Here is a 23,386-nt window from a genome sequence, read left to right as displayed (position 1 = left end):
AGAATGGTCTCCGCCTTCCCTCCTACCCCCAGAATCATCTTCCATCCTCTTCAGATGTTCCCTAACAGAGATGGGATGTAGCTGACTCTCTAATACCCATTTGCCCTGACATGTTCAGTCCTAGCCGATTGTAAAAGGTTCTACTCTTTTTTGATAGGAAACACATTTGCCGTGGAAATGAATGGGATGTCACTCAAACAATACTTTTGATCAAGATATGGGATTTCATGCCTGTCTGATGGTCCAGCCTCAGTTAATATTGAAGGTCCCCTTTGGACGTCTATTATAGGAAATGTTTTCATAAATTTTTTGAATGAGAAACACATACAACAAATGGAACCCTTCAGGTGTAGAAGGTCAGATCTTTTTCCTTCTCGCCCTCTCCATGCCCATGGTCCCAGCCGCCACCATCTCCTCTTACCCGGGCTTTGGGCTCTTCCACGAGAGCCAACTGCCTGACCCTGCTGGATCTCTGCTCTTGACCCTCTGATGACCTTCAAGCTGCAGCCAGTGGAATCTTCCAAAGTCTATCCCTAGTTATGACATCCCCTTGGTTGACACTTTTTAATGGCTTCCTCCTCCATGACAACCAAATTGTCACCTTGGCCTCCAAGTCCTACATACTCTGGTCCCTGTCAAATTGTAGACATTTCCCCACTTCCAAGTAAAAGTTGGCATCAGCCAGAAACGTCCTTCCCTTTCCCATCCTCTGGTTCATGCCTCCTTAAACTTCAGATCTTGGTTCACATGTTCCTTCCTCCATGAAGTCTTCCATGATTCCTTAGACTAGATTAGGCCCCTTCGCCTTTCCTCCGGTGCACTTAGCACAGATTTTAATTTGGTCTGTGATTCTTGCAATAATGTCAGTCTCTACCCTCCAGCTCCATGTGGGTCTCCTGTCTGTTTTTATCGTCAGTGGGAGTCACAGGGCCTGGCACAATGGGGATGCTCAGTTAACGTGCATGTAATAGAAGGATGTGTTTGGACCAAAGCACTGACAGCGTTTAGGAGACTTTCTGGAGGGCATTCTGGCCTTTCCCAGAGTTGTCTTTTGGGATGTAGACAACATAAATATCATGGGCATTGTCTCCCACAGGCCTTATTAAAAGAGACAGTATAAGACATAATCTTCCCTTAGATGTGGCCAGCAAGGGCTTAAGCCACAAATATTTCATCCTGTCAGGATAATAGAGAGATAAAAGACAGGGGATCAATTCCAAAATTAAAATCAGCCACTAGTTTGCTTGTCAACCAGCTTACACTGATTGTTGAGAGATTAAATTTAAAAAAGAAAGATGCTAGCGAAAAAGTGGTTCTTATTTTATATATAATTTTAAATTTAGGGAAATCCATTGTGTGCTGACTTTGGGGGAAAAGGGGATGAATCAGCACATTTCTTTTTGTTTCCCAGCCCGATTCAGTAGAAACAAAACCTCCAAAGCTGCATCTGTGTCCTCACCACGAAAGACAGTATGAGGCCCTGAGCTCCCCTTAAAGGGTTTCTGCTGGAAGATGGGCTGTCTAGGGCTAAGGGTTTTCTTCAGTGAACGAGATTGTTCACCCATCTTTACAGTAACGTGGCTGACAGCTCAGAACAGGCACTCAAAGGAATGGGGGAAGGTGGCCCCAGATTACGAGAAAAGTCACTGTTTTTCTAATTGTAAAAGCAATATATGCTTGCCGTTTCTGGAGGTTTCGGGTTGCCGATTAACCCAGCCTCCAGTTGGTTCACCTACTGAAGAAAGATTCCAAGAGTCCAATGAAGATCAAAAAACACTACGAGCTTAACTACTTCTGAAAGAGGCCTTTCTGGTATATTCCATCAGAGGACACAACTTAGGTCAGGGCAGAAGTGAGGCTTCCTGCAATTTCTAACCCTCGTCTCCCCTCATCTCCCCACCCTGCTCTCATTAGCCAAGCCTGAGGACCCATCTTGGTGAAGCTGGTGCCGCAGCAGACCATTGCTTGGAACACTCCACAGAGGGGCCGGCAGGGCTCACCCACACTCGGCCGAGGGAAGACAGCAAGGCTAGCTCACGGCCTTTCCAAGGCAGGGGCTCTGCCCCTTCCCCAGTTAGCAGGGACCAGCGGTTGCCAGGACTTGCTTCCTCTCGCCCTCCCCTCCCTGAGAAGATGCTTCCATGGGGAGGAGTGAGGGGGTGAGTCAGGGTTGGGGCAGGTGTTTGCCTGTCTATACAGTGACCTCGTGGAAAGATGAGAAATGTAACCTGTCCACCACCCCATATATACATCAATCAGCCCAAACAGAAAAATACGGAGTCTCCACCGGAGACAACTACCATCAGCATTCCAGTGCCCTTCCATCCAGGCTGTTTTCTAAGATGCCTGGATTTATAGCCTTCAGCCTTCGCAATCCAAGTCCCAAACAGCCCCAGTGGCTGCTGGACCCTCGTTTATCTAGTCCTCCATTTCTTCTTCTCTCTTATCATATGTTTTCTTCCCAGATGAGGAAAAAGGACCAAAAATGCCCTAAGAAGAGGAAATTGGTCAGGGAGATGGAGACAGAAAACATGAAACTATTAAAATAACTTTGGAAGAATATCTTACATCTTCTAGATGGTCTGTAATCAATAAGCACCTTCACTATCATCTATAAGGGAGATTTGGAGGATGTGAGCCTATTGTCAAGTATTTCTAGGATCTCTTTTTTCTGTTTCTATTCAGAACAACAATTTACACTGTAAGGAGAGCTTTTGTGCTAATTCTAGAGGCGTATAAATGACATCCTCTTAGGAGAAAAAAAGAGAAAAGAAAAAGTCAAATGAAGTCAGGGCACCAATGATTACTTATATCTCAGATGGACCCTCAGGTCTGCTTTTGTGGCCGCCATCCTTATCCTGTGCTCCAGGGTCATACAGCTATCTGCCTACTGAACATCTTTACTACGCTGTCCCACCAGAGGCTCAGTAGGGACAAATCTGTATTCACTGTCCCTTCCGCCTTCTAAAACCAACAACTGGTCCTTAATGACACCACTGAGAAACAAACTGCCCATCCCATGGCTTAAGCAGAAGGGGGAGCATTGTTGGTGCTTCTTTAGTTTTTTTTTCCCCTGTATTTTCACTCTGGAATTTTTATTGGACCTATTCTGTTCTCTTTAAAATAGTTCAGATTCTCCTCTGACTTTTCTGTGATCTCGCATTCCTGGAGGTGCTAATTCTCATTTCCCTTGTCATTTACACTGGCTTTTGTTAATCGTGTGTTTTGTAATTTTGATTTTGGGTCATCTTTGATAATATTCTTCTTCTTTGTTTTTGACGTGGGAATCTCAGGTACCCTGGGCTGTAGAAATATCCCTATAGAACTATTTTCAGTTGACTTCAGCTTGGGCCCATGGGATGCAGGGTTGCTGATTTGGGACCAGTTCTGAGGTCAACATTTACTGGGAATTCCATTCCTATGCTGGTATTAGAAATTTGAACACCAGTCCACCCCATTCCAAATATACACTTTATGAGGCTAGCTCGGGTTTCACTTTCTCTATTTTTTATGAAATCTTTGTTCAATCCAGGACACCTGGAGACAATTCTCTCTGTTGCCCCTTCTCTGGACTGAAGTTTTACTTGTCCCTCTTTTCACAGAGGAAGCATCTCTCTGGGGCCCCAGCCTTTGCGGGATTCTCATTTGCAGATGCCCACTTCTTTGGTCCCAACCCCCAAGCACGGGGTCCTCTCTCTGGGTCCTGAATAGCCCGTTGGGGTCCCGTGACCTCAACTCACCAGCTTAGTGCTCTGAGCTTACATCCCTGGTTTGTTTCTGCTTCCCAGGGATTTCTTTGACTCTCCCAAGCTTGGTCAGGCATTAACAAAAATTCTGCCGACAATAATGGTTACTTGACGACATTTCAGTTGTAGATGTAAAGCCTTTCTCTAAGATTATCCTTTTTAAAACGAATACCCATAGCTCTTTATTTATTTAGTGCAGTATGCGGGCCTCTCCCGTTGCGGAGCACAGGCTCCGGACGCGCAGGCTCAGCGGCCATGGCTCACGGGCCCAGCCGCTCCGCGGCATGTGGGATCTTCCCGGACCGGGGCACGAACCCGCGTCCCCTGCATCGGCAGGCGGACTCTCAACCGCTGCGCCACCAGGGAAGGGAAGCCCCACCCATAGCTCTTTAAAACAAGTAACCATCCTGGTCCTCAGAGGGCAGCAACTCTCTTTAATGCCCACATTCCCACCTGGGCCTGAGCACACTAAGCGTTTGTTCAGAGGAAAAAATGAATAAAGTTCGCATCTTGTCTAAGTTACATGTAAAACTTCAGATACTAGAAAAGCTAAGAGGTGATAAATGTCACATTCCAGTAACAACCATGATATAGAATCATATGGACACGGTGGATACATTTAGGAAAGGTTAAGCAGAGTCAGTTTTCCTTTGAATTTCTTTAAGGGACTTACAAGTTTAATGCAGCCAAGTTCAGCCCAGGGGTGGCTGCTTTCTGAGCCGTCTCCAATTTGGGCTTGGTTTCCAGGAAGGATTCGCCCAGCTTAGCATCCCACGGTCACTGGCAGGTGGGTTCAGTGTCAGCCTGCAATACCTTCAAGGACTGTCCTGGCACAGGCCTGGCCAAAGCCGCGTTTTTCTGGAGTTATAATGCAATGCCCAAACCGTAAGCAATGCTCAAACTCGTCTCGGGGTCTAAGTGAAAGATCTAGGCCTGTGACTTTGCTTAGAATAAAACAGCTACAGAGTTTAAGCACAGATCTGATAGCAGAGTATCGTGGTGGTCCAAGCATGCGTGACTTACTGTGTAATTTCGGATGAGGGAGACATCAGTGCCATCTTGCAGATAGTGGGTTTCTGTGAAACCGCTGGCAATGAGGCCTCTGTGGAGAAATAAAAACAACATAAAAGATGAGCGTAGAGTCGCAGTGATGTGTTGCTTGTGGATGTCTAGGCTGTAGCGTGGCATGGATCTGATTCCCTCCTTATTTTACAGATGACCTGCTGAGGCTCCCGTAGGGCCTTCACCTGTTCAGGTTACCCAGGGAGAGCCAGGATGAGACTCAGGCAGGTGAGATTCAGATGCATGTGCTTTGAACAGTGGCCCCCAGAGTCCACGTGGTGCTCTCCTCACCCGCTCCCGCCTCATGCCTCCAACACACACAGGCGTGTGTGTACACGTGCACATGCACACACGTGCACACACCCTGCTACGAACAGCACACGCAGATTTCTGAGTTGGGAGAACCGCCCTTCTGGAAGTCACAAGGCCCCACTAGCTAGAATCAGCAGCTCAGCTACCCGCTTGAAAAATAATTTTGGACCCACAATATTGGCCCTGCTAGTTCTGCAGGTGAGGGAGCCAGCTGTCAATATTAAAATGTCAAAGGATAGTTTAAAACAACGAGGGGTTTCCCTGGTGGCACAGTGGTTGAGAATCCGCCTGCCAATGCAGGGGACACGGGTTCGAGCCCTGGTCCGGGAAGATCCCATGTGCCGCGGAGCAACTAAGCCCATGCACCACAACTACTGAGCCTGTGCTCTAGAGCCCATGCGCCACAACTACTGAGCCTGTGAGCCACAACTACTGAGCCTGTGCGCCTAGAGCCGTGTTCCGCAACAAGAGAGGCCCCCGCTTGCCGCAACTAGAGAAAGCCCACACGCAGCAACAAAGACCCAACGCAGCCAAAAATAAATAAATAAAATAAATACATTTATTTAAATAAAACAATGAAATGTTAGAAACAGTGCTGTAGGAGGTGAGGAAGAATGATTTTGGACACGTGGAAATACTGAATTTCTAAGATGACTTGGTAGAGAAGCAACACCTAACTAAAACTGCGTGCAATCTACTACATCTTCACTGATGGTAGCAAAGCCTGAGTCTGTTTAGGTTTTAGACTGTTTTGTGATTTCTGCTGTCACATGCACATTCTATCCTTCTCAACATCACGGCAACAAGTATTTCCTGTGCACCGACCTACGTGCTGGGTGCTATACCAGCTGCTGGGATATAAAGATAAATAAGGACACTGCCTGGTGAGGTGACAGACAAAACATAATACAGTGAGGGGAGGGCTGTCACAGAGGCAGGAACAGAGTCTTACTGGGTGAAAGGACGCACAGCAGGTGGAGGGTAGTGAAAAGGGGAGGCTTTAGAGAGAACACAGGGGGAGTCAGCCAGGCAAAGGAGGGCTGGGAGAAGGGGATTCCAGACAGAGGATGGCAAGGCCAGGAGACCCAAGGGTCTGGAATCTGGGGAGCCAGGTTGGTGGGAAGAAGGGAAGAGCTCTAAACATCTCTGGATTTTATCTGTCTGGGCAATAACGAGTCGAGAGTTGTTTTAAATACTGGACTTTGCAGGAGGTGCAGTACGCAGCAATGATGCTGTCCGCCCTTCCCTGTCCGCCCAGGGAATGCACTTTGCACCACTAGGTTCTGCTGGGGTCGCTCCACCCCCAGTCCCGAGATGAGTGTGGGACCCAAGCTAACCAATCTCTAAGCTTCCCTGCAGCCTGCCTGGAGCTAGGGCTTCTGGAGAAGAGGTCTTTCCTCTTTGTTCTCAAAGCTACACACAAATGCACTCAGGGCCTCCTTCGGCCTGGCCCTGGCTGCAGGAGGATGCTGCCCTGGGGAAAACCCAGCCATCACCAGCTGCGACAAAGGACAGAAAAGAGGAAATCTTCCAGCTGCCTTGGGGGCCCACTTTGCCTCTCCTTTTCCTCAAGAACCCCCTCTCTTTTGCTTCAGCTGGTTCCAGTTGGGTTTTGCAACCAGAGTCCTGATAAATGTGGAAGGGAAGAAATCAAAGTGGCAACGCTGCAAATGTAACAGATGAGAGAGCGTTTCTTACAAAGTCAGATTTCTCAGACCCTCCCCCAGCCGAGTCCAGAACTGAGAGTCACCTCCCCGTTTTATATGGGTTTCGATTTATTTAGGACATGCCTGGTTTAAATCAGTTAGACCCTCACAGTGGGTCTGAGTCGCACTCTACTTAACAGCGAATGTTTGAGAAGACAGTGCCAGAAATCTAAAAGGCAGGCAGCCTCTCACACTCACTGACAAAGCTCACAGACCCTTCCGCACCCCTCACTTTTCCCTCTGCTCAGGAGGAGATAAATCTGGCTGGAGGAGGTTAACCTCCCTTCGGCTTTTGGCCTCAAATTCCCATCTCCTAAGCGTCCCTCCTCGGGGTGCCACAGGGCCCCCGGGGCAGGCTCGCTGCCAGCAGCCCTGCCTGGAGGTCAAAAGCAGAGGAAGGAGGGCGGGCAGGGGGGGTGATGGAGGTTTGGAGAAGGAGCTGGTGGTCGTGCTTCACGTGGCCGAGAGCTTCAGGAAGGGGTAGGAGGCTGGCGACCATGCCGGGGCAGCTGCAGCGGTGGGCCCAGGAGGTGGGGACAGGGGAGATCATGGACATTTTCCAGAGGGTGGTTCTAAAGGGGAGCAGAGAGATGGGGTGTGAAGAGGCGAGGGGGTCATCTAAAGGGACAGGCTGGAGAGATGGGGGCAGAGAGGGGCAGGGGGCAGAGCTGCAGAGCAACAGGTGGCCGGTGCCCAGAGCACAGGTGACAGCGAGGACAGAAGCCATCGCCTGAGTGAGGTGGGACCCGTCAAGGCCTAACGGTTTTGGTGAAGGAGGGAGCTTAGTAAGCTTCAAGATCACAGAGAAAGGCGAAAAGGAAAATTTAATATAATTGAAATTATGATTACTTATTAATGTGTTACTATTCAATGATCATTTTATTTTACTTATCTCTTATGAATAATTTAGTAATTCTGTTCCTAACAATGTTGGATCCTCCTTTTGGACAAATCAAGGTATATGAATACACTTAATACTAAGAACTGTAGCACAAAGAGGAGGAATTTGTAGACCAAAGACAGAGAACTGCAAGGCTTTCTAACTGAAAGATGGATGTCCGAGAAGATGATTCCCTTCACAGAGGAGAAACACGGAAAATCCGTCTGGAAAGCCGGAGATGTGGGAGGATGAACATTTGGTAGACTGCAGTCAGCGAGCTGGTGGACACCAAGAATGTGGGGCTTTAATGGCAGTAAAATGAATGATGAGGTTTTAAAATGTCACTCAGTCCAGTAAGACAAAGACCCATGAATATTTCTGCCTAAGAAGCCCCACTGTTTTTCATTGTGTCCAAATGCCACTTAAACAGAAGTACAAGCACCCTCATACTTTGAGTTCTAGCGAGTTCTTCAGTCCTATCCTATGTCTCCTTTTATTGACAGAGGTTGAAATGGGGGCTCCTGAGGACAGCCTGAGAGTGTCCCCCTACAGCTAAGACACGGAAGGACACACCCCTTTTTGAGTTTTCCTCAGAGTCTGGAAAAGAAACGCCGACACAGCACAGACACACTGACGCCACTGTGAGTGGTACATCTTCCCACGCGGAGCCCAGACGGGGGCTGATGCTCCGTGAGGACGGAGGCTCGGCCTTTCCCACAGCAGCCCCAGGACGGAGAGCTCAGAAAATCCAGAGCTTTCTCAAGCCTCAGTTTCCCACGAGGGACTGGAACAGGAGACGGAGGGAAGCCACGTGGCCTGGCCTCTGAGGCCGACGCTCCGTCCCGTGGGTCTGGGAACTGGGACTTGGACATCCCCACACCGCTATCAGAACCCATCCCCTCTCGACTCCGATTTCGTCTCAGTGCCAGGCGGTCCACCGCATGTTTCCCTTAGGCTGTGAAGAGCCCAGGGCGGTGACAGTGTCCAGATCCCATGCTGGGGTCATACCACTGCCCCACTGAAAACCCTTGAACGGCTCCCCATCCCACTTGGATACAATCCCAACGCCTTCCACCACCTCCCAAGTGCTCACAACCTCACCATCCTAGTGCATGACGCCTACCGTCCTTGTGGCTCGTTCTCCCCCAGCCAAAATGCCTTCTACCTCGTTCTAGAACATTCCATACCCTCTCCCCCTTAGGGCCTTTGCATTTGCTCTGCCTTGTGCCTGGACCATCCTCCAGCTGGCTCTTTTCCATCCTACAGGTATGAGTTTAAACATCTTTGCAGAGGGCCCTTTCCAGGTCATCTGATCTCAGTAGCCTCCACCACCAGCATTCTCCACATCACAGACCCCCTTCGGTTTCCTAGTTTGTTTATTCACCTGTTTATTTATTCATCTATATCCCCTCAAGAATTTAAGCCAAAAGAAGGCTCTGTGCTCACTGTGACCCCACGCCCAGCCCAGGCACTGTGATAAGCCCTTTACACGTATTGCTGGGTTCTGGCTCTGTGGGTTAGCTGCTAAGTTTATCCCAACTTAAAAAGGATGCCGAGAGACAGGGAGGTGAGCTGACCTGCCCAAGGTCACACTGCATACGGTAGCATCCAGGTGGTTTTGCTTCAGAACTTGCTCTCTTACTGTGTGGCGCTGCCTTTGGGGGCTGGCCAAGGATAACTGCTGAGTGCCTGCTATAGGCGCTGTACCAGGTGCTGGATAAATACATGCTGAGCGGGATAACGGATGGATGGATGGGTGGGTGGGTGGATGGGTGGATGCATGGATGATTGGATTTGAGGGGACTGCTACAGGCACACTCTCCCTTTGTCTAGGGCTATCCCCTCCCAAACCCAGTAACACGTGACTCACATCCCTCTTAGGTACCATGACCTGCCAAGGAGCCATGGCTGAAACTGGGAAGGCACGCAGTCAACGTTCTCTGAGATGCGTGTCTAATTTAAAAGGGGCCGGAAGTCAAAGTTCCCTTGAGAAAGCTGAGAAAGGTGGGTGGACAATGGCCATATTGGAAATGTGACAGCAGTGGACCTATTTCCCTTAGATTTCCCCAAGGAGAAAATCCAATTACATGGATTCTGTATGTCAGCAAATGGAGACGGAAGATGACTGCATAATTTCATGAGAACATTCTTTTTCTCTGCTTATTAGATTAGCTGATCTAACGAGGCATTCTGTTCCTCTCTAGGCCAGAGAATAAAATGCCAGGAATTGATTTTGCTGTTTTCCATTTGTTTTCTGTTGCAAGTGACACCTCAATATTCTCTCATTTCACCAACATTTATTGTGTGGGACATTGGGTATAAGACCCCAAGAGCTCACCATCGAGGGGAGGACAGACCCAGAGAGTGATCAGAGCCCCGTGACAGAGATACACCCAAAGCACTGTGGGAGTTCAAGGAAAGGCTTCTAACCCCGGGGAGGTGGTATCCAAGTGAGTCGTGCAAGATGGGGAAGGAGTCAGGCTGAGAGGGGCTTAGTGAGGTGGGGAGGTGGGGAAGAAAGACGAAGAGAGCATCCCAGAAAGTTACTACATCCTCAAAGGCATGGAGGCATGGAGGGTACAGGAACAGCATGCTAGTGAGGGATGGGCACAGGGGATGTAAAACTCTATGGTGTTTCAAGTTGTTGAGGTGCAGGGTTTGAGGCGGGGAGACGTGCTGCTGTTCAGATCGGCAGGTTGGGGACAGGAGTCACTGACTTTATCGCGCGATGGGGAACCATGGCAGTGACCTGAGCAGATGAAATCTTTGGAGCTACAGGCCCCTCTGACGGTCGTGTAGATAAGGCTCTGAGGGAGAAAAGACAAACAGGCAGTGGGAAGGTTAATTAGGAGGCTGGTGTGAGCACAGAAACAAAGGGTCAGACCAGGACGGGAGCCTTTGGGATGGGAAATTCAGGAGATGGGCAGAGTTAGGAACCTCAGCTGTCAACTGAGACGGGTAATTCCTAGAGGAGGGAAAGAAGAGGGCGAGTTCAGCCTTGGCCGTGTTGAGTGTGAGGGGCCTGAGCCCAGTCTTTTAGATATTCCAGCAAGCAGCCGACTCTGTGAACCTAAGGTGTAGGAAGGGGCTTGGAGGGAAGACAAAGATGCAGACGCTCATTTTATGGCCGAGTAATATTCCATTGTGTACATGTGCCACATCTTCTTTATCCATTCATCCGATGATGGGCACTTAGGTTGTTTCCATCTCCTGGCTATTGTAAATAGAGCTGCAATGAAACGAAACTGAGTTATCTGTAGTGAGGTGGATGGATCTAGAGTCTGTCATACAGAGTGAAGTAAATCAGAAAGAGAAAGACAAATACCGTATGCTAACACATATATATGGAATTTAAGAAAAAAAAAGTCATGAAGAACCTAGAGGTAAGACGGGAGTAAAGACACAGACCTACCAGAGAATGGACTTGAGGATATGGGGAGGGGGAAGGGTAAGCTGTGACAAAGTGAGAGAGTGGCATGGACATATATACACTACCAAACGTAAGGTAGATAGCTAGTGGGAAGCAGCCGCACAGCCCAGGGAGATCAGCTCGGTGCTTTGTGACCGCCTGGAGGGGTGGGATAGGGAGGGTGGGAGCGGGGGAGACGCAAGAGGGATGAGATATGGGAACATATGTATATGTATAGCTGATTCACTTTGTTATAAAGCAGAAACTAACATACCATTGTAAAGCAATTATACTCCAATAAAGATGTTAAAAAAAAAAAGCTGCAGACGCTCAGACAGCACACGCTTGCTTTACGTGAGGACGAGTAAAATCTTTTCCTTTCCAGTCGACGATTGTGTTTTCTGATTTCAAAGTCTTTGGATGGATAGGGCTTAAAATGATCATTCAGAATTTACACTGAAACACTATGATGTAGATACCGTACCTCCTTATAAAATCTGTTGCATTTCTGAAATGATTTCAGTATCGAAATAAGAACCATTATGCCCCCAACTGCTTCTTTTAGAACAATGTTGAAATGATCCTACTCTAAATTTACCATTGTGTAATTTAGTTATATTGTTAAATGAGGTGGATTTCACCAAAATGACATCGTTTATTCCCCAAAGCATAGGAAAGCAGGAAGAAATACCTGCTCAGTTTTACATCTGGAAGGGAGCCCTTTCTCTACCCCACCTTTGGAATGAGTTAACTATCGCTCTCTTGTGCTCTGCCAAGGTTCTATTACAGAATTTCCCCGGTTCTGTTCTGTTTCTTGTTGGCTTGTGCTCGCCCACGTTGGGTTGAGCTAAGGGGCAAAAGCTACCTCCCTAAGCCCAGCATGATGCCTAGCTCACAGTAGACGCTTAACCCATACACAGAGGGCACAGACTGAATCGTCATCACAGAAAAGCAACTCAGTTTGGATAGAATGTATTCAAACTAATTGGATCAATGAAAAATTGAAAGAAATTGCTTTCATTTTTAAAATTTCTTACTTCTCTTTTTGGTTTGAAATTGTGGTCACCGATCGTGGAGGGGGTGTGGGGGGTGTGGATAATCACATTCACTTCCTTGTTATTTCGAGAGTTCCCAGTGCTGTCAGGACCACCCTGACAACTTGACCTCAACGTTAGAACTGCTTAAATGAGAGAAACAGGGAAAGGAAAGCTTAAAGGTTGGCGTCAATGACCTAGAATCTGAAAATCTCAGTGACGACATGTCACCTTTCTCCCATTATTTCTTTGAAGACTATGCGTATGCTTTGCGGGTTTAATTATTCTATGCAGCATATTCAAGCAAAAGCATCATAAGACAGCTCTTGTTTGTCAGTTAACATCAGAAGGCACTTCAGATACTCTCTGCAATTAAATCACACAAACACTGGAGGCTTCAGTGACCTTCCTAGCGAAACCCATTTGGTGTTCAAAGGATCCAACCCAGTTTTCTGCTGAAGATTTACTCCACCGCAAGTTATTATTCCACAAATTACAAAATCATTCATATATAAATTTGGGTAATGGTTTTCTTTTATGAGAATTTGGAAGTACAGCTACAAAGACTTTCACATGAGGGATAAACTGCTTGCAGCGTTAACAAAACGCAGCGCACAATAAAAATCATAATTAAAAATCATGATCAGGATTTTCCCAGTTACTAAAAAGAATACCCTTTATTGAAAATTATCTATTCCTCAACCAGAGCTAAGTAAAGATAGAGAAAAGATTGAGGAAAAAAGCCAATATGTACCCAGACCGGATTCTGGATTCTTTCATACTCTGGAAGAACTCACTCTGTTTTTTAGTGAAAACGCTAGCCTGGTTAGAATCATGGGACTCTGATGTCATTGGATGTCATTGGATCTTCTGGACTGTTTTATGGAGAGATCAGACAACTGAATAATTCCCTATAAAGACAGTGCATTGAGGTATGAAATGATAGGAAGGAAGTGGAAACTAAGAAAAAGAATCAGAGATCTGGTATTTTCTACATCTGAGCTTTGGTTGAATCTCTTTCAGAATGTGGTTTTCGCAAATATTTATGATTTTTGTTTTCCTTGTGGGAAGAGTCATCATAACCTGTTAAATAACTTATGCCCTGGGTTCTTGATTTGGGGAGTGAAAGCAAAGCACCACCGCATCGCCATCCCCATCTTGTCACCTTCATCAGCTTGTCCACCTCCCTCCAGCTCCTGCCTTTTGTTGGATCAGAGTGTGTCGGGCCCTGGGCCACCTGCTTGTCAACTGCACTTTCTTACTCTTTCTTGGCAGAGACGCCGTGTGGTAGGGACTGTTATCAACTGCCTAACCAGGAAGAGGAAAACACTCAGAGAAGTGAAGTGATTTGTCCAAAGCCGCATAGCCGTGCTGGTAGAGACTGAACTTGTCTCTCTTTGGCTCCAAAGCCAGCCTCATCCTAACCACTGGTCAACACTGCCTTGCCAGGAAGACATGATTCTGAAGGTCTGAAAAAAAAGCAGCAGCAAATCATATTCCCTCTTTTTCTGAAATCATTTTTCCCACAATGCTAATGGGGCTTATGCTGTTTCTCTTAGCACTCAATTCAATTTAGCTATAAAATTCAAATTATTTTTGGTTACGATTTCAGCATTTTGGGATCCCAACAATTTAGGGATCTGTACATCTGTACAAACAATGAAGCATTTACATTTGGTTTTCTTTTGTTATTTTCCATTTACTAAGAGACTCAAAATGATCAAAACAACTTTTTTTTCCTGGAATTAAAAAAAAAAAAGTTCCCTTTCTCCAGCTCTTTCTCATTTAGTTTCACAAACCATAATAAATAAAACTGTTGATACAGCATTTTAGAAACTGTAGGGGACAATTACGTTTCCTGCAAAATAATTTCTTACTATACTGCTTCCATTTTAAGTCACAAGTACACAGAATTTTGGATCCAGTCCTGTGGCACTGACACTGAAATATGTTGCTATTCCTGACATTTCCGACTATTCAGATGACCCTCTCCATTCATGAAGTGAACAGATTACATATGCCACTGTGGACAGTTTTAGACTCTGTGGAAATCTCTTTAAGAACAGCAGGGCTGATGTGCCAACTGCGTTTTCCAGCTGGAAGATGAAAGCACGTGAAAAATGGTGGGTTCCTGCCTTTATAGCTCCACAGCTGTCATTCTACATGGGCCTAAAGCTTTGGGCTACTTTTCCCCCTCTTAAATGACCATCTGTGGTTCGAGGGTCTTTTGCCTGTGGGCTTACAACTGTTCTAGGCTGTTTTCTTGGGGGGCTGTGCCGCGTGGCTTTCGGTATCTTAGTTCCCCGACCAGGGATCGAACCCGCCACAGCAGTGAAAGCGCCGGGTCTTAATCACTGGACCGCCAGGGAATTCGCTGTTCTTGATGTGATAAGACTGTCTTCATAGTATGAGATCAAGCTTAATGAACGCAATTTTTAGAAAAATAGGGCTGTAAAACAGGAAAAGTTGAAAACCCAGTAAACTATTATTTCCAAAGGTAAATAGAGCCCCACACCCACTCCTCTCAGAAAGGATTGCAAAAATAGATTCCATAGGTTAGCTTCCACTGTGTTCTTCAAACGTCACCGCCAACATAGGCAAAACAGCCGTTCTTTTTAGGCTTTAGAACTTTCCTCTTCCTTTCAAAAAATACCAGTTGGCTGTAATAGCAGCAGCGGTAGATAATATTTGTTTGAACCCTTTACTAGGCAAAAGCACTTTATAGGCATTGTTTTATTTAACTTTTACAACAGCCATAGTCGGCAGATGCCTGTTTGGAGATGAGGAACCTAGGCTCAGAGAGGTTAAGTGACTCATCCATGGTTGCACAGATAGTACTGTATAGATTATCCGATTTTGCCGTCCAAGCTCTTCCTGCCACACTTACACACTTGCCTTTTGTGCTCATCTCCCCTTAAATAGACACTGTATTTAATATGCCAATACCTGACTTTGAAAACAATTAGAAATTGTAGCTTGGCTTGGGTGGGTCTGTCCATTTCCCATTTATTGCCATGGGCTCCAAATGGAAAGGCACAGTTAGGAATGATATGCATCAGGATTCTGTTCACCTCTAGTCAGAGGAATAACCACGTAAGTGTGGTGATTTTATGTGTACTGGTGTAGGGAAGGTTGACACTATTCCATAGAGAGGTGTATGAAAATGTCAGTAGTGCAGGTAAATGAAGAATCAAGCCTATTTATATTTACTCACTGGTGCTAACCATCGTTGGAAAATAATCAAGTAAGTTTGACACCAGAAGCCAAGGCAACTTTATTCATTTCCTAGTTGCCCATCTTGCCCTCCACAGAGGTGGTGTTTACGAGCTGCTGCTCACCAACCCCCGTTTGGTCCACATCGTGCAGAGACATGTTACAACCAGTGGTTCTTTAAATCTTTACAATAACAATGTGAGGTTGGCATTCTGGCCATTTTACGGATGTAGAAACTGAGGCTCAGAGGTGTTAGGACATTTGTCCGAGGTCACAGAGCTACCAAGTGGCAAGAGACTGAGGCTGTTAGGTGCTAACATACGTTACACCCAGTCTGTGGCCATCACTTGTACGTGGAAAGACATGCTTCCCTCCCCTCCAACAAAACCCTTGATTGATTATTCAAAGGACTGCTTTTACCGAATTGAATAACTCAATGGAGGGCACAGAGGGACTGAGGCTGAGAGAAGAGTCTCCCCTGGGCTCAGTGCTACAAGGTTTGGGGGGGGTGTTCCTTAATCACTTTTGGGGCTCTAGCCTCTAAGGCAGTTCCCGGCTCCCCAAAGGCTTTCAGCCAATATCTGTGGAATGCTTGGGCTGATGATGTATTTCCAAGTAATAAAAATTTGAAGGCAGACAAATCTACCTTCAAAATACACCTTTGGCAGCAGAGAATCAACAGTGGTTGAGGGCAAATCTGGTTCTGCCATTTTCTTCTCTTGTGACCTTGGGCATAAAATTTGACCTTGTGTTACTGGAGTTTCCTCATCCAAAATGGGAATAAGAGGACATCCTCGTAGGGTTGTTGTGAAGATAATATACATTAAACGCCTATAGCCATGTGCTCAATGAATGTAAGCAATGCTTATTTTTAGTAAGCTGGTCAGCTTCTACCAGTCTCCCCGCCCATCCCCCTGGTCCAAGTCACCATCTCCCACACCCGCCCTTCTGTGATGGCCTGTATGCCAGCCTCCTGTTTCTACCCTTACCCCGTTCCCATCCAGATTTCACACGAGCCAGACTGTCAAGTCGTTAAAATAAAAATCAGATCACATCACTCTCTCACTTAAAATCATGCCCTGCTTCTTCCAGATCCCAGAATCAATTTTAACTTCCACAGAGTGGACTGCCCCCCTGCCCCCCGGCCCCCAGGTCCAGCTCACTTCACTTAGGCGCTGTTCATTTCTATCCTTCTTCTCTTAGTCTGGAACATTCTTCCCTCTTTCTCTGCCCCGCAAAGGCTCCTAGTAGCCCTCACCCTAAATGGCGTTTCCTGGAGCAGCCGTCCCTGCCTGACCCTTTCTGTATCTGGTTCTCCTTTGTCGCCCCTCTTGCAGGATCTTGCTGTTTCTCTGCTCATCACATTGACTGCGTATTTGCTCTGTGACTTATTTGAGGTGTGCACCCCCCATTAGGGCAGGGGCCTCATCTGTCTGATCCCCTCTGTATCGTCAGCCCTTAGATTCGGGCCTGAAACACAGGAGATGCTCCATGAAACATTTTTTGAAGGAATGTAAATATCAAGAATGAGAAAAATACATCAAAGGCGCTCAGAGGCAATACTGAGTCATTATGGAATTGCTGCTTTTTTAGGGTACGAGAAAGTGCTTCTTCCTACTCCCGAAACCAAAAACCACCACCGCCCCCCAAAACACACACACACACACACAATCTCACAGATAAAAGATGCTTTGACCCTTAAAAGTTCCGCCACCTAGAACAGATCTGGCCTTTTCTTCATAGCGTGGAACAAATAATATACATTTTTTTTTTTAAATCTTCAAAGAGCATTTTCTCAATTTGTAGCTTTAAAAAAAGTCTAGGGCTTCCCTGGTGGCGCAGTGGTTGAGAGTCCGCCTGCCGATGCAGGGGATACGGGTTCGTGCCCCAGTACGGGAAGATCCCACATGCCGCGGAGCGGCTGGGCCCGTGAGCCGTGGCCGCTGAGCCTGCGCGTCCGGAGCCTGTGCTCCGCAACGGGAGAGGCCACAGCAGTGAGGGGCCCGCGTACCGCAAAAAAAAAACAAAACAAAAAAGTCAGATTTATTTGGAACCACCAAATCAAAACACCTTTAAATCCTTGGACTCACAGCTTTAAACCTGAAGAATAAGACGACTGGTCTGCACAGATGGACCTTCTCATGGCAGCCGATACTTGAGGGGCTTCGGGTGTCACCTGGCATTTCCACTCGGCCCGAGGCTGGGAGCCCAGCAAGGCTGCAGGTCTGATGACCTGGGAAGCTGTTCTACAGAAAGTTGGATGCACTTCAGCCCGTTTTTCTCACCCACATCGTTCAGTGAGGAACTTTATTAATTGGTGCTCTGAGGCAGAAGAGGGGATGTTCTTGGCCCCAGCAACAGCCAGTCCACCAGCTCCCGGGCAGACCTGCAGGCCAGCTGGCTGGGCTCTCTTAAACACTGACCTACACTGAACCAAACTCTCAGAACGTGTGTTCGATCAAATGTGTTCTCTTCTGCTTGCTCAAAGAGAGTTCTGCTCTGCAAATGTTCATACCATCAGCCCCAAGAGAGGGAAGCCAGGAGTGACCCAGGGCAGGGAAAAGGACCCTCACTTTTCAAGCTCCCTAAATCTGCCATGGAACTGCTCAGACACCCCTGCTGATGCTAGCAAGTGATGTGCTTGGGTTTAAAAATGGGTGTCTTTTTCCCTTTTTAAAAAGGGCCTCCAGGTGTGAACCTGGGTGTGTGGAGCCCAAGTCACTGACACCACCCCCTTTCCTGCTCTGAGTCTGAGAGAGCCCCAAATGCCATGGATTTCTGCCAGCACGGAGTGGGCACCGATGCCCGTGAGAGACCTGTTTAAAAAATACAGATCTTTGGGATTCAGTGAAGGGCTGTAAAATATAAAATTATAAAATGAAATCATAAATCCCATCAGAATTCTAGCTGCTGTATCCTTCACAGGACGTATTCTTCTGTTTTCGTTTAAAAAAACAAAAAAGAAATCACAACAAAAAGTACTGTAATACCCAAGGTGAATATTTCCGTTTGCCAGTATCTGTTTTCTAAATGCTTACTGGATTTGCTACCTGATCAGCAACTGGGCCTTTTTTCTTTCTTTCTTTTTTTTTTTTTTTTTGTATCTGGAAGGGTTCTGCATTTAGACCTGATGCTGTGGAACTTTCAGAGAAGAGGGACCAAAGAACAGACATGGATGACGATGGGCCACTGATGGATTTCTCTCCAGGAGAAAGGCCACACCAATCAACACCCCCACAGCTGGGTGTCTGAACTCTTCACCTCCTCCATGGGGGCCCTGCAAGGGTAAATGGACACTTTTCACAGTGCCTTAATTTCTTATTCAATTGCAACTCCCTAGGTCACAGAAGAGTGTGGCTAATTCTAACAGCTAATTTTCTACAAGTACTTAAGTAGCTTAGTCAGAACGACGGTTGGGATATATAATGTTGCTTTCATTATTCTTAAGATAGGGTGATATGAATGACCTTGTTGATTTAGTTAAGTAACGCAATACATGGCAAAATCCCACCCTAGGTCATGAAAACCAGAGATCTTTAGTTGGTATCACGGTTTCAAATTGTGAAATTGGTTAAGAACCACGACCTGGGTGATGAATTGGTTCATATTTGATTGAAGCAGTAATCCATTACACTTACGAAATCTGCAGGGCTCACCGGCTATCCAAGAATGTATTCCTTACTTGGAGTGCGTTAAAAAAAATTAAAAAGCTGCTGGTGTTACAGCAATGACAAACTTTATAGCACTCAGCAACGAGTTAGGAATTTTTTCTTCTAGATGTAACCTCTCCACTGTGAAGTCTCCCAGATGTCCTGGGTACAGGGCAAAAATGGATACCTACTCGATGCCCCCAGCCCAGAGCATTACTTCGTTTCTCTGGACAAACTTTGGCCAGAAAAAACGACAAACATGCTTCCAATATTTCTGGCTTCTCAGCCATGGATCTGTTTCTCAGATGACAAAGAACTGTGGTTTCTTTAAAAAAAGGAAAACAGAAGAATACTTCCTCTAAAGAACCCAGCAACTAGAATTCAGATGGGATTTATGGTTTCATTTTCACACAACCATCTTGCACGCAAAGTTGGGAATTGGGATTACATCATGTGTGCTACTAAACTCATATTCTAAAAACATGCTCCAGAAAGGAGTTCTTCATTAAAAGCTGAAAGCTTTCCATGTGTCTGGGGAAAAAAATAGTCAGATATATTGAGGAGGAGGAAAGCACAGCTGAATGATGAAAAAATGTAATTTACAATGATCTGTCTCAGTAATCTCTCCTAATAGGTTCACGAATAATAAAAAAAAAAGAATATAATCACCTACAAGCTTACTGAGTGAATCAGCACTTCTTGGGGGTCAGAAAACAATTATGTATCCTATCCTCAGAAGACTGAGGAAATGGATCAAACTAGAAAATGGATAAAATGTCAAGTTAGCGCTCTTTATTTTTCCCATAAGCCTGGACATTTCCAAAAGTCAATAATCACATTTCAACTCTCTGGAGATCTGAGCACTGTTTGTCCCAGGACATGTGAATCTGGACTGGTTATTATCTAGACCAGTCCTGGGGAATTATTATTCATTTTTCTGGGTGTGACAGCGGCACCGTGGTTACAGAAGAAAATTCCATTTTATTGTAGAAACGCATATTAACACGTGGAGGGGTAAAATGACATGATGTCTGATGTCTGTTTAAATGACCTCAGTCTTAAAACGTATTGAATCTGGGTGATGGGTGTCTGGGCAGGTCTCTCAGCCTTGGTACTGTTGACGTTGGCACTGCATAACCCTGTGCTGGAGGCTGTCCTGCGCAGGATGCGGGGTGTTTAGAAGCATCCCTGGCCTCTATATACCTGTTAACAATCCCCATTTGTGACAACCCAAACTCTCTCCAGACATGGCCGAACCTCCCCTGGGAGGCAAAGTCGCCCGCAGTTGAGAACCACTGATATCTGGGAGGATGAATATTTTCTGTGTTCTTGAATATACTTAAAAGATCTCAGAATAAGTAAGTTTTAGTTCATGGAGGAAGAAAAGTGTGAAAAAATCACGATGCTGATTCAATCTCTTGGACTGTTTGGAGAATATTCCCAAGGCGTGTGTCAGCAGACGCTTGGGGCCCAGACACCAGAGAATTTCGGACTCTTGCCCTGGACCTCAGCCTCAGATCTCAGAGGAGCCTGGACCCACCTCAGGCCAGGGAGTCAGCATCTTGGGTGACCTGGGCCCAGTAATGTGCATTTAAATAAAAAAGAGCTTTAGTCTGTTGTTACACTTTAGCCATTTGCTTTATCCCTCGTGCTAGCGCATGCTCTGACTTGCTTGCTGTCTCTCTGTCTCTGTATCTCTGTCTCTGTTTCTCCTCAACCCACCCCCTACTCCACGTGAATGCACCCCCCCCCACACACACACACGTTTTTTCCTAAACCATTTGAGGGTGGTTACACACATCATGGCCCTTTGCCCCTACATACCTAGCCGTGTATCTCCTACAAACAGGGCTGTTCTCCTAACTGCGCTACAGTTGTTAATGTCAGTAAACGTCACAGTGATGCAATACTTCTCTTTGCTCTTCATTCGTATTCTGACGCCCACAGCGGACTCAGTGATGCTCTCTGTAGCATTTATTCCCCTCCAGAATAGAATCCGGTCCAGCATCAGGTATTGCACTAGGTGGTCCTGTCCTCTTGCTCTCTCTCTTTTTTTAAATATTAACAACTTTGAGAAACAATTCACATACCATACAATCCACACATTCAAAATGTACAACCTAGTGATTTTCGTATCTTTACAGAGTTGTGCAACCATCACCACAGTCTGATCTCAGACCACTGCCATCCCTCTGCTCTTGACGCTGCGCCATGACCCTTAGCCTTCTTGAATTTCAAACAGTTTTTGTTTTTTTTTTTTTGCGGTACGCGGGCCTCTCACTGTTGTGGCCTCTCCCGTCGCGGAGCACAGGCTCCGGACGCGCAGGCTCAGCAGCCATGGCTCACGGGCCCAGCAGCTCTGCGGCATGTGGGATCTTCCCGGACCGGGGCACGAACCTGCGTCCCCTGCATCGGCAGGCGGACTCCCAACCACTGCGCCACCAGGGAAGCCCCTGCTGCATTTCTTTTTAACTGACTTTGCCATTTGGGAAGAATACAGTCCCCCTCCCTTTTTAAAGAAAATGTTCCTCATTTGGGTTTGTCTGATATTTCCTTGTGATTCACTGAGGTTACACATTCGCAACCAGCATGCTTCCTAGGCGATGCATCCTCCTCCAGGTAGCCCACGTGGAGACACAGGGCGTCCATCTGTCGCTCCTGCTGATGTTAATGCTGATCACCTCGTCCAGGTGCTGCCTGACTTCCCCGCTGACCCACTCCATCACTGGGGGCTAATCTAGGTGGGAATCTGGATGAGGAGTGAGATGACGTGGTCTTCAAGTGTCTCCTCACAGACGGCTTGTGATTTGGAAGGAGGGAAACCAAGCGGTTATTTTGGTGCTGCCCGCTCCCTGCTCTGGGGCATAGCTCCTGGAAGGTGAAGATGCTCTTTGGGTGCCTTTTGGAGGGAGGGTGGGGTAAGCTGGCCCCAATCTGCACAGCCACCTTGCCCAACAAGAACCTGGACGCTGGCGGCCCGGTTGGTAATAACTCTCTGGAACACACCTCATCCCATGTGTGGATGCTTCGCCATCCCTCCAGGGACCAGCGGAGGAGGACGGCACACTCTGGAAGGACAGAGGCTGTCCTTCTTTCCCAAAGACACCTTGGGCGTAGGAAAGAGTAACCTAGCCACCCACACCCCCTCCAGTTCGGGAGGCCTCACCAGCGGTTTCCCCGGGATGCTCAACTCCCCTGGGATGAGCCTGAACCCCCCCTCCCCCCCCCGCCCGAGGCGGTTCCCCTTCTCTTTTGCTCTGCATCAGGCCCTTCGCCACCTCCCTTAAACGTCCACAGCACAAACGTGGAAGTCACGCTGGGAAACCGCTTTGTCTCGCGAGATGAGGAGAGGCAGCCGCGGAGAAGGTGAAACTGAATCGGCCGCTGATGGACTCAGAGGTGGCAGGCAGCTGGTTGTGCACGAGGTGCCACGGATGCTTCGTGCGGACTGGCTTGCCCTTTGGGCCAGAGTAAACCGTCTCCTCTTTGCTCTTGATACAGCTGGGAGCCCCGGACGTGGGGGGCCTGCCCCAGGCGAGCAGGGCATTGCGGCTCAAGAAGTGTGAGGGCTGGCCTAGGGGTGGACGTGGAGCCCGCCTGCAAAGCCGGAGTCTCGCAAGAACGGTGGGAAACACAATGACGCAGCCCACGGCATCGCTTCCCAAGGACCCACGCCGAGTAACCGGAGCAGCGCACACAAGGAGATGGTGTGTTTACAAAGAGAGGAAAGAACACCAGGGAGAATAACAAACACGACCTTCCCAAGACTGGGCTACACAGCCGGCCAGCAGGCCACACAACCGGCTGCGGAGACTTTCAACTCTCCCCAGCCTTGGCCTTGCCTGCTCGCGGGGCAGTGTTAAAGGATATTATTATTATTTAATCATAACAATAACAATTGCTCAGAAAATACAAACCAAACCAGGCGAACCACTGGAACACCAAGAAGAGATTTCTAAAGGTTTTTATTTTAAACATATGTCTCTAAAACAGTCGGTGAAGAGTGCCAAAAACACAGCATCGAGTCTATTTTTCTTTTTCTGTGTACATGATTTGCTTTGGAAACTGCCTATAAATGCCCTAAAATTCTTGTCTCTCATCAAAAACAATTGAGGAACGGTACAAGGAGTTCTGAGGCATAACCTAGTTATTTCACGCGAGTGGAGTGAGAGTGAAGGGATGGGATGGTTGGGTGACACGAAAGTGAAGTTGTCGGGGGTGGGGGGGGGGTGGGGGGTTTCAGGAAAAGGGTTGACTCATCCCATCGGATTGCACGGAAGAGGCATCATATTGTACAGCGTTTTGGAAAACCAGCCCAGCCACTGGCTGCCCTGCAGGTTAGTTGTGGAGGGAGAGAAAAGCCCCTGCATCCCC

At 47.2% G+C, this 23,386-nt stretch overlaps 1 protein-coding gene across 2 annotated transcripts in view; it reads right to left on the bottom strand.

The window, feature by feature from the left end:
• The window catches only part of ADAM12 (ADAM metallopeptidase domain 12), a 395,851-nt gene that overhangs the window by 135,462 nt on the left and 237,003 nt on the right, over positions 1-23,386 (bottom strand). For both annotated transcript variants that reach the window (XM_067709072.1, XM_067709071.1), the window contains exon 4: positions 4,770-4,848. In XM_067709072.1, coding sequence (XP_067565173.1) covers positions 4,770-4,848 — 79 coding nt within the window. The remainder of the gene's footprint in view (positions 1-4,769; positions 4,849-23,386) is intronic.

The sequence above is a fragment of the Pseudorca crassidens genome, chromosome 16 (assembly GCF_039906515.1).
Source record: "Pseudorca crassidens isolate mPseCra1 chromosome 16, mPseCra1.hap1, whole genome shotgun sequence".
Classification (NCBI taxonomy): Eukaryota; Metazoa; Chordata; class Mammalia; order Artiodactyla; family Delphinidae; genus Pseudorca; species Pseudorca crassidens.
Note: the sequence above shows the minus strand (reverse complement) of the source record. Positions and strands in the feature narration are given on the sequence as shown.